At 49.5% G+C, this 11507-nt stretch overlaps 1 protein-coding gene across 1 annotated transcript; it reads right to left on the bottom strand.

The window, feature by feature from the left end:
* Nucleotides 1–416: 416 nt before the first annotated feature.
* On the bottom strand, nt 417–11507 carry tdrd7a (tudor domain containing 7 a). Its single transcript, XM_072669573.1, has 18 exons — nt 11298–11507; nt 9036–9177; nt 7960–8131; nt 6982–7064; nt 6695–6894; nt 6404–6611; nt 5986–6169; nt 5644–5907; nt 5347–5533; nt 4927–5038; nt 4568–4770; nt 4310–4444; nt 4128–4211; nt 3584–3718; nt 3309–3419; nt 2423–2856; nt 1504–1664; nt 417–1166 (listed from the first exon to the last, which is right to left on the bottom strand). Exons 1-18 carry the CDS (start codon nt 11502–11504, stop codon nt 946–948), a joined length of 3243 nt encoding a protein of 1080 aa, XP_072525674.1. The 5' UTR covers nt 11505–11507; the 3' UTR covers nt 417–945.

Raw genomic sequence — 11507 nt, 5'->3', positions numbered from 1 at the left:
TTATACATTTAAAAAATGAATAATTAGTTAGTGAATAATTCATAGTCGATACAAATGTAGTAATTAGAGAATTATAAACAGTAGATATTGAATAATGCATAGTGGTTCATGAACAAGTAGTGCGTTAGTTTTACATTTGGTTAGTGGATAAGTCATAGTAGCTGAATATTTTGTAGTCGATATGGAATTAATTAGAGAATAATACACAGTAAATATTGGATAATTAGTAAATGAGTCAATATTTTTTAAATAAGTAGATAAATTATTTTAAATCATTTGTAAATAAGTAGATTGTGAAAGTCATGCGTATTTAAAACGCAAATAATAGATAAAAACAGAGGGTAAATTCCTGATTTTTTTTTTTTAGCAAAACCAAGTTTCAATCAATCAATCCTGCAGCACTTTTCTGACCACTGCTCTGTTCTTTAATAAAATAACGAACAGAATCAAACGAACAAATCCTAAGAAAACTGAACAACTTCCTCCACAACTCTGTTCTTACGGCTCTTACAGGTAAACACACAAATCCAAACCTTCAACACACAAAAGACAAGTGCAAAAAACTCTCAAACCAGCCGCAGCCAGTTCTAAGTGGAACCACACGTAAAAAACCAAAGACAAACGAGGATAGAAACCAACCAGAGGAGGAGAAACGGCTTCACTGCAAACATTCAAAAGAGGGGAAAAGAAGAAGTTCAGCCTCTAAGCAGAAGGAGAAACACGGTCAGGACCCCGACTCGGAGCCGGGCCTTTCAGCCAGAAACATTCACATGCAGAGTCTTCAGAGATCTCCGGAATAAACACGCCATCTAGAACGTTCCATTTTTTCTTGTTTAACACCAGTCCGACCCGGCGACTGACTTTAAAACCCCAGTAGAGTCGATGTCGGATCGGCTGGATGTCGAGCGAAGGGGAAACGGCTCCCCCGGTGGCCAGAGCGCAGTACTACTCAGCTCTGTTGAGCTCGTCCATAAACTCAGCCATGATGTTGTGGATCCACACGTCGCTGCTGTCCGTTGATGTGTCCACCAGGTAGACGGAGAGCCGGTGGTCCCACGGGTGCGCCCCCTCCTGGATGGACTCGATCTGCGCCACCAGCGGCCGTTTCTCCACGTGGTTCCGGAACACCATGGAGGCCTCCTCGCCCCAGCCGTCCCGCCGCACACCTGTCACGGCGGCAAAGGCGGATGATGAGCCGCATTCCCTCAAACACGCGTAAACAAACACATGAATCAATAAATAAACAAACAAACAAACAAACAAACAGTCTGTATTGATGAGCATCGTTTACACAATGAAACGAACCCTTCTAGTGGCCCTCAAGCCCAGCCTGGGGCCCCTTGCCCAACCCACGTTACATATCTACATACGCTGGACAACATCACTTCTTGGTCTGTTCCTCAGTGCTCAGACTCGGCTGTCTCACAGTAATTCAATAAAATATAAAGAACACACTGAATCCGTCTGGGTGTGTGTGTGTGTGTGTGAGAATGTCCGTCTGACCTGCCAGCTGTGCCAGGATGCCCTGGAAGGGCAGCTGTCTGAACTCCTCGATGAGGGGGCGGAGCTGGGAGCAGTGGACAAGCTCGTGTTTGCCGTAGTCGAGCTCGTACACCGACACCAACGAGTTCACCAGCACACCTTTCACCAGCACACGGTGCCAACTAGACAGACAGACAGGTACACAGACAGACAGGTAGACAAACAGGTACACAGGTAAACAGACAGGCACACAGGTATATAGACAGACAGACAGACAGACAGGTAGATAGACAGGTACACAGACAGACACGTCGACACACACACGGGTTGATAGACAAGCAGACAAGATTGGTAGACAGACAGACAGGTAGACAGACAGACAGGTAAACAAACAGGTACACAGGTAAACAGACAGGCACACAGGTATATAGACAGACAGACAGACAGGTAGATAGACAGGTACACAGACAGACACGTCGACACACACACACACACACACACACACGGGTTGATAGACAAGCAGACAAGATTGGTAGACAGACAGACAGGTAGACAGACAGACAGGTACACAGACAGACAGGTAGACAAACAGGTACACAGGTAAACAGACAGGCACACAGGTATATAGACAGGTATATAAACAGACAGACAGAGACAGACAGGTAGACAGACAGACACACACAAGTAGACAGACAGATAGGTAGATAGACAGGTACACAGAGAGACACACAGGTAGACAGACGGACAGACAGACACAGCTAAAATATCATTTACATAAAACATAATATATATAAAACATAATCTGGCACAGAGCCAAGATATCCGTGGTTTCTGTAACTGCCTGTAGAGGAGTGTAACACCTCGGACCGTGACGGGGTTGAGCGACCGCCCGCCGCCTCTCGGCCTCTCAAGCGGCTCCCTTCCCCGCAGGACGACTCACTTGCTGTCGATCTTGGCGGCGTAGATGTGGTTCCTCTCCACGCTGATGCGGAGCTCCTCCTGCCGGTTGTAGTACAGGATCATCTCCCCCATCAGCACCACCAGCTTGTACAGCTCCTGCCACGGCTGCAGGATGAAGTGCCCCGGGTGGCAGGCCACCGACACGAACACGTCCAGGTTCTGCCCCGGCTGGGGCAGCTGCAGCAGCGGGGGTAGGACGGGGGTCGCGGGAGCCCCCGCGCAGAGGGGCGCATCGCCCGCCTCGGGCTGGAGGGGGGCGGTAACCATGGTAATCCCGCTGAGGTGGACATCGCGCTGGCGTTGCCACAGGCTGGATGAGGCCAGCTGCAGGTTGATGCTGGAGGAGCGGTCGTGTGGCACGGCGCCGCGGAACAGATAGACGTGCACCAGCCCTGCGGAGTCCAGACTGGAGATCTGAACGAACACACACACACACACACACACACACACACACACACACACACACACACACATTGTGATAACTGACATTTCTGCTCTTGGGCTCCCCCTGCAGTTAGGGAGAGTAATTCACATTAGCTCCACTGCAGTAAATACAAAAATCACGCATTGAGCGCCCCCTCATGGACAGTTGTACACATGCATTTCTGGACAGTGTGAGAGCTGCAGAAGCTTGATCTGAAGGTGGAGCAGCATGTGGGCGGAGGCAGTAGAGTAATACTACAGGATTTTACACTAATATGACTCTATGGGTTCTGCAGCGTTACACAGCAGCAGTTCTGGAGAGAGGTTCTCCTCCTGCAGCTCCACCACCAAACCTCCATAGTGCAGTAGCAGCAGCAGCGCTCCGGCCCGGAGTGGGAATGACGGAGACTGACCAGTTCGTCCCGTCAGAGAGTTCAACACACCTTCATGTTGCAGTCGTCTGCGTTCAGCAGCGTCTCTCTGAGCCACAGGACCGCATCAGGAGGCCATACGCATCCCTCCACCTCCAGCTCTGCGAGACAGCATTTCACAGCCTGTAGAGAGAGACACACACACACACACACACACACACACACACACACACACACACACACACACACACACACTTTTTGCAGCCTTTAGACGCATCTTGTCCCCCGTAACTTGACAGGACAGCCCTCATATGGAGCCACGGGCGTGTCTGTGTGAGGTGGTGCACCTGTGCAGGTATGGTGATGAGCTCTCGGAGGAAGACCGGTGGGATCTCCCTCAGTTCGCTGACCTCCAACGAGGCAGGGAGACCCAGGTCCACAAACAGAACGTCCAGAACCCGACTGCCATGCAGATTAACCACCTGAAAACACAACCTCATAAAAGCTCCTCACAGAAAGTTCTTCACCTAATGGTGATGAAGACGCTGCCTGATGCCTGAGACACGGTTCTACCAGAGTTCTGAGAAGAGTTCGGCTCTAGAACCTGCTTTTAGAACCAGATCATTAAAATGGTGGAGGGATACATGCTGCAGGGTGTAGTGCAGCTACAGAAAGTAGTCCCTAAAGAAAACTGCATTAGTTCAGATTCTCTATTCACTATTTTACCTTCATCATCATCATCATCATCATTCTATATAAAACTCAGAAGACTCGTGTTGTAGCTGCACTGGTGGGTTTGGATAGGAGATAAATTATGGGCTGTATCTGTGTGGTAGTCATGGTGACCGACACCTGTCGGTTAGTTTCTCTACAGTGGATGGATTTGCTTACCTCCACTCTGGCCCACCTGCCTTTGTGTCGAGCCAAACACACTTTACCACAGAACGGCCGAGACACCAACAGCTCCCACGACACCTGCACACACACACAGGTATTTAAAGGTGCTGGGCTAGATGGCCTGGGGGGGTCCGGCAGTCAGACTAGACGGCCTGGGGGGGGGTAAGGTTCAGTACCTGAGAGAGGAGGTAGGACTCGATCTTGCCCATGGTGTCTCGGAGCTTGGCCAGACCACGGGACGGGAGCTGGCAGTACACCCTGCCGTCTGAACATACGTTGGTCACGTGGACGTCAGAGTACGAGCTGTTCACCTGCGGAGACGACGGTAAACATCAGATTATTATATATATTCACATATTCAGGGGTCTTTTTATGAGGTCATCACGACATCATTATATCACGGTGGTCATGTCTGTGACGTCTGTAAAACTGGCCTGCAGGGGGTTCTCCATGGTTCTGTCCTGCAGGGCCTGGAGGCAGGCTGAGTTTATGTTGACGTCCGTCTGCTGAGACGTGTCATACAAAACCACGAGGGGCGTGGCCTCCCGCTCCACCAGCTCGGCCAGCAGCGTCCGCCCGCAGGCCATCGACTCCAGAGTCTTCAGGACCGCCGCGTCCTCGCTGAACGGCTCCAGACCTACCACCCACACAATTGGGACAATACGTATGCAAGAGATGTGGAGGTTCAACACTGCCCCCTGGTGGAGCACACACACACACACACACACACACACACACACACACACACACACACTTCAGACACCCACACCACCTCCTCTCAGGTGAGCATTACCTGCTAGTTGGCAGCTGGTGGCCTGGAAGGGCAGGGGGAAGAACCGGTCAGCGAGCTGGAGGAGCTGGTCTCTGCCCACGACCTCGGAGAAACCGTGATCCACACAGAACACCTGCATGCAGACAGCGAGGGGCACAACACCCCTCCAACATCAAGAGGAACAGCTAGCAGAGCTTGACATTAGAGGTTGGAACATTGCTGTGAGGAAGATGTGATTGCATTCGGCCTCGTGAGAGCGGATCAGTGGGGTCGAATGCCATGCCTAGCACTGGGCACTGTGACCTCTGGCTCGGCTACGCTATGGAGGCGTGTGTGTGTGGATTTGAACATCTGCATCGGCATTGGTTGAAGCAGCTGGACTGAGTGTCCATAAACTTTTGGCGTATGCATTAACAGTCAGATACCGGTGGTCTACCGTACCTTTGCGTCGTCTGCCGTGACCCGGTGCACCTGCGCTCGCAGCACAGCGTCGTCCTCCATGGAGACCGCCACCAACTGACCAACCGTAGGACAGGGGAGGGTAAGACTTGCTCCACTGCCACGGTAAAACTCCAGCATGGCCTCCTCCATCTTCTCCAGAGCTTTAGAGTAGTCCTCACCAACATACCTAAAATCGAACAAGCAGCACCTGCTCATGCACACCTGCTCTGAATAAACCTGTCCCAATACTTTTGTCCATATAGTGACTATGGAGACTGCCTGGCTACCGGGACATACCTGAATACAACACTGTTGGTGCTGCTGGCCTCCATCACCAGCACGGACGGGAACTCCTCTTTGGGCAGGGGCAGCTCGGGCACCTCGGGGTTGTCGCAGCAAGTGATGATGAAGGGGCGCGGCTGCGGGCGCGGCGAGGGCTGAGCGACGCTGGGCAGCGCGTACAGGATCGCCTTGCTGCGGTTCTCAGGCATCGGGTACTCGACCACGCAGGTATCGGCCAGCAGAGACAGGTCGTCCAGCACGTGCTGCGGGAACTCGCACCTGGGGGGAGAGAAAGCCGGGGACTCGAGCAAAGCCATGGACTCCGTTTGGAGGCGACGTGCCGGTTCTTAACTGTACCTGAAGGCCTCCCGGAAGAGGCGGGGCAGCGCGTGAGCCCAGAGGCCGTGACTGTACTTATCCAGAAGCACAAGCACTCTCTGCTTCAGGGAGGGAGACACTGGCACCCCAGGAGGGGGCGTGGAGGGCGGGGTGAGCAGAGAGTGGCTCAGGGCGTTGGAGGTGACCGGGGATTTGGGGGTGTCTGGAAAAAGAGAAAGAGAAAATAGAGAAAATTCTCAATCCCATATACACTGTATGGGCAAAAGTATTGGGACGCCTCCAGAGTTCAGTTCAGAGCTCTTCAGAACCACCCAAGAAAGGCAGACTGCAGGGCTAGGGGTTTTGATTTTACCTGGACTGAAGCAAGCTGCTGGATTCAGTAATGACTAGGAGCGTCCCAATACTTTTGTCTATACGCTGGGACTGCTTAACTCACCTTCTCCAGCAGGGGGCAGTCTCGGTATGACTAGTCTGGGAGGCTTGAGGTTGGGAGAAACCGGAGACTGTGGGAGTGACTTTGGCGAGTTGGGGGTTACAGGCGGTTTCGTAGGGGTTGAAGATGGCGGGGCGCTGGGTTTGGGGGTCGTCTCTTTAGCGGGATACACCAGACGCCCGGCGATGTTATTAGAGCCCGGCTTCTCCACCTGGAAGAACATGAAAGATCCATGATCCATCATCATCATCATCATCCCATTTAAAATGCGCTGGTGGGTTTGGAGAGTCTCACAGTGCAGATGTGCGTCCACGTCTCCAGCAGGGCGGGGGCGCAGGACGGCAGCTCCTGGTGGAACATGTCCTTGTAGACCTGAGGGAGTTTGGAGAGCCAGACGCCGCTGCTGTATTTCTGCAGGAGCTGTTTCACTCGGCCCTGAATCAGCTGGAGGTCTCCACCTGCCCCTCCAGCGCCCTCCGCAGGCCTCTGGGGACCTGCAGGGAAACACACGAACGGGCCAGACTGGCGGGCTGGACCGGAGCACCTGTGTGAGAGAGCGTGTGAGCGAGAGAGGAGCTTACCTGCAGTCTGGCTGGTACTGGACGGATGGGTCATGGTCAAGTCCTTCTGGAACTTACAGGCCAACGCTGCGCTCCTGACGCACCTGGGACCAGCAGAGGTGGACAAACAGTGTTCAAAGGGTACTTTGTACTTTTGTTTTTGCTAGGAGGTTGCTAGGTGGTTGCTAGGGTATCCCAGGTGGTTGCAATTGCATTGCTATTGTGTCTCATGTGTTCAATATGGATATACTGGGTGGTTGCTATGGTGTTGCTAGGCAGCTGCTATGAGGTCCCAGATGTTTGATATGGTTGCACTAGGCGGTTTATATAGTGTTGCTAGGGTGTTCCTGTTATATTTTAGGTGGTTGCTATAGTGTTGACAAGTGGTTGCTATGGTATCCCAATTGTCTGCTTAAAAAAAACGCTAAAGCCCAAAGGGCAAAAGAAAAATGTAAGATATGGGTCCTTTAATAAATATTCTAAATGTAGGTATTGTGAGATACACTGAGGAGGCGGAGCTACAGTCTCTCATTAGGGTGAATATTAATAACGCTCTAAATGTAGGTATTGTGAGATACACTGAGGAGGCGGAGCTACAGTCTCTCATTAGGGTGAATATTAATAACGCTCTAAATGTAGGTATTGTGATATACACTGAGGAGGCGGAGCTACAGTCTCTCATTAGGGTGAATATTAATAACGCTCTAAATGTAGGTATTGTGATATACACTGAGGAGGAGGAGCTACAGTCTCTCATTAGGGTGAATATTAATAACGCTCTAAATGTAGGTATTGTGATATACACTGAGGAGGCGGAGCTACAGTCTCTCATTAGGGTGAATATTAATAACGCTCTAATGTAGGTACTGTGATATACACTGAGGAGGCGGAGCTACAGTCTCTCATTAGGGTGAATATTAATAACGCTCTAAATGTAGGTATTGTGATATACACTGAGGAGGCGGAGCTACACTCTCTGAGGTATTGTGATAAACTGACCCTGAGGACTTTGCGCTCTGTAGGGCAGGAACTCGGCTGGACAGAAGGTGGGTGGGGTAACCATGTCGCTGGTTGTTTTGGAGACCGCCCCGAAAGACCCTGGAGTGGGAGGCGGAGCCTTGTGTGGGCCAGGTCATGTGACCAGGCTGCCGCAGGGATGAGCGAGGTTTGGCTTTAGAACCACAAACAGAGAAAACCCATTAATCAATCAACCAATCAAATTCTCTCATTTTGTTACCGTACCTTTACGAGTCTCCTAATTAAATGTGCTCTGCCCTGATTGGCTGCCCTACGTTACACCTGCTTTAGGAAGCAACCCAGGCTTAAACACTGCTCACTGCTGAACCCAGAGCCTGAGAACTGCAGTATAAATGGGCGGGGCTATATTTTGCTACGCCGAATGGGGGGTGGTTATGCAAATGAGCTCTTGTGACATCATAAAAACAGTGGTTTCACCAAACACCATTTTTTTCATTTATGGACTGGGGGGAGTGGGCAGCAGTTTGAAACACCTGTTCACGCTTAATGGACAAAAGTATTTGGACGCACCTCGTAATCACTAAATTCAGGCGCTCGCTTCAGCTACAGGTGTATAAACTCCAGCCTCTACTCCTGCAGTCTGCCTTTCTTCCACACATCAGTGAAAGAACGGGAGGTTCTGAAGAGCTCACTGAACTCCAGCGTGGTTCTGTATGTAATAGGAGACACCGCTGCACCAACAACAACAAGCCAGCTGGTGAAATTTAGACCTTCCCTCCTAGATCTTCCTCCATCAGCTGTGAGTGGTGTTATTATTGAACAGTGGAAGAGTTTAGGAGGAACAGCTCACAGAGAGCAGCTCAGCCACCGAGTGTCTGTCAGACCAGCTCCAGAATAATGCCTATTGGTTCAGAACAGGACGTCATAAAACCTCCTGTAGGTGGAATGGTGTGGAGGTGTCCCAATACTTTTGTCCATTCATTTCAGCGCATACCCCACCAAATTACTACCCCAGATATTCGATGTATACTGCAAAAAACAATAAAGCCTAGCAGCATCTGTCCGTGTGTGTGTGTGTGTGTGTGTGTGTGTGTTACCGGTGTGTGTGAACAGAGAGGACTTGGCCCTCATATGGAAGTTGAGGAGCTGAGAGCGTCCGGCCTTCTTGGCGTTCTTCTGCCGAGCGACCAGCTGAGCGATGTGGGCGGTCTCCTCACAAACAGCAGCAAAACACACCACCTGCCAACGTCCCATTCACATACCCAACGATCACCTCCACCACACTGCTCAGGCCCCGCCCACCAACACCCCCCCCCCATCAGAGCTGGAGTTCTACAGTGGAGGTTCTAGATAAGCTCCTCCAGTCAGAGCTGGAGTTCTACAGTGGAGGTTCTAGATAAGCTCCCCCAGTCAGAGCTGTGGTTCTACAGTGGAGGTGAAGGGAAGCAGACGTCTGAAGCTCTACTAAAAGCTCCTCACAGAAAGTTCTTCACCTAATGGTGATGAAGACGCTGCCTGATGCCTGAGACACGGTTCTACCAGAGTTCTGAGAAGAGCTCGGCTCTAGAACCTGCTTTTAGAACCAGATCATTAAAATGGTGGAGGGATACATGCTGCAGGGTGTAGTGCAGCTACAGAAAGTAGTCCCTAAAGAGAACTGCATTAGTTCAGATTCTCTATTCTTCACTATTTTATCATCATCATCATCATTATTCCATATAAAACTTGTGTATCTTCACTGGTGGGTTTGGATAGGAGATAAATTATGGGCTGTATGTGTGTGGTAGTCATAGCGACCAACGTCTCGCTCCATTCACCTCCACTGTGAAGACCTGGCTGGACATTTCCTTTAACCGTCGTAAGGTTCCAAAACTTTAAGAAACAGAACCTTGAACTTTCCTTCATCTTTAACTCTATGATAACATCTCAACCTCAAAACTATAGGTTCCTAAATTGTTCTAGCCTAGAACGTGCAGTTCTTTTATTTATTAAAAAAAAATAGCTAGAACCTTTTATTAAGGTTCTTTAATCGTTAACCTAATCATACCCAATGAAGGTTACATAAAGGTTCCTAACTTGTTTGTGGATAGAACACCATGGCTAAAGATTGAAGAACAATTAAGATTAAGGTTCTACTTTGTTAAAAGTATACAATCCTTAAGGAACTTTTGGAGGTTCTTCAGTGGAGGAAGTTCCTAAGGTGCTTTGACGAACCTTCAAGAACCATCTTCCCCCTTTCAAATTGAAGAACCTCTAAAAAAAGTTCCTAGAGGAACTTCTTCAGTTTGACACTATGGAGGAACCTCTGAAGGTGCTTTAAGGAACTTTCAAGGAAAATTGAGAAATAGAAAGCACCTTAAGAGGTTCCTCCACAGTGTAAAACGGAAGAAGTTCCTCTAGGAACTTTTTTGGATGTTCTTCAATTTGAAACTGTGGAGGAACCTCTGGAGGTGCTTTAAGGAACTTTCAAGAACCATTTTCTTCTATTAAAAATAGAAAGAACCTAAAGATGTTCCTCCACAGTGTCAAACAGATGAGGTTCCTCTAGGATCTTTTACTTTTTTGGAGGTTCTTCAATTTGAAACTGTGGAGGAACCTCTGGGGGTGCTATGAGGAACCCTCAGTTAGCTTTTCTTTTCTTCTTTAGAGGAAAATGGTTCTTGAAGGTTCCTCAAAACACCCTCAGAGGTTCCTCCACAGTTTCAAATTGAAGAACCTCTAAAAACGTATAAGATCCGTTTGACACTGTGGAGGAATCTTTTTTGATGCTTTCTATTTTTAATAGAAGAAAAGTTCTTGAAAAGTTCTTGAAGGTTCCTTGAAGCCCCTTAAGAGGTTCCTCCACAGTGTCAAATGGAAGAAGTTCCTCTTGGAACTTTTTTGGAGGTTCTTCAATTTGAAAAGGGGAAAATGGTTCTTGAAGGTTCCTCAGAGCACATTGGGAGCTTCCTCCATGGAAGAACCTCCAAAAGTTCCTCAAGGATCTTATACTTTTAACAAAGTAGAACATTAATCTTAATTGTTCTTCAATCTTTAGCCATGGAAGAACCTCCGCAAAAGGTACATGACCTGTGTGTATTCTACCTGGAACTGTGGTGTTCTACCCACCTGATTAGGTTAACAATTAAAGATCCTAGAGGAACTTCTTCCATTGGAACCTCTTTAGGTGAAGAACCTCAAGGATCTCCTACTTTTAACAGTGTAGACTCCTTAAGAAAAGGATTCCTAATACTGAAATTCTCAAGCCAAGAACCATCAAATATTACGCCTAGAACTGCAGGTTCTAACCAAGAACCATTCAGGAACCTATATCTGCAGGACTGAATGAGCCATTAGGTCTGGCGTGAAGTGTGGGTGACCTCTCCGGTGCGAGACCGCTCGAAGCGGACCACGCTGGGGACGGATCTGAGGAAGCTCTCCAGCGTGGGGTGTCCGAGTTCTCGGTGCTGGATGAATTCTCCGGTCAGAGCGCGGTAATCAGACTGCAGCCGCGACACGGCCACCCCGTGCTTACTGCTCTGCAGCACGGCCCGCAGCATCTTCTTCACCAGCTCCACGTCCGACATCCT

Source organism: Salminus brasiliensis, chromosome 24, assembly GCF_030463535.1.
Source record: "Salminus brasiliensis chromosome 24, fSalBra1.hap2, whole genome shotgun sequence".
NCBI lineage: Eukaryota > Metazoa > Chordata > Actinopteri > Characiformes > Bryconidae > Salminus > Salminus brasiliensis.
Note: the sequence above shows the minus strand (reverse complement) of the source record. Positions and strands in the feature narration are given on the sequence as shown.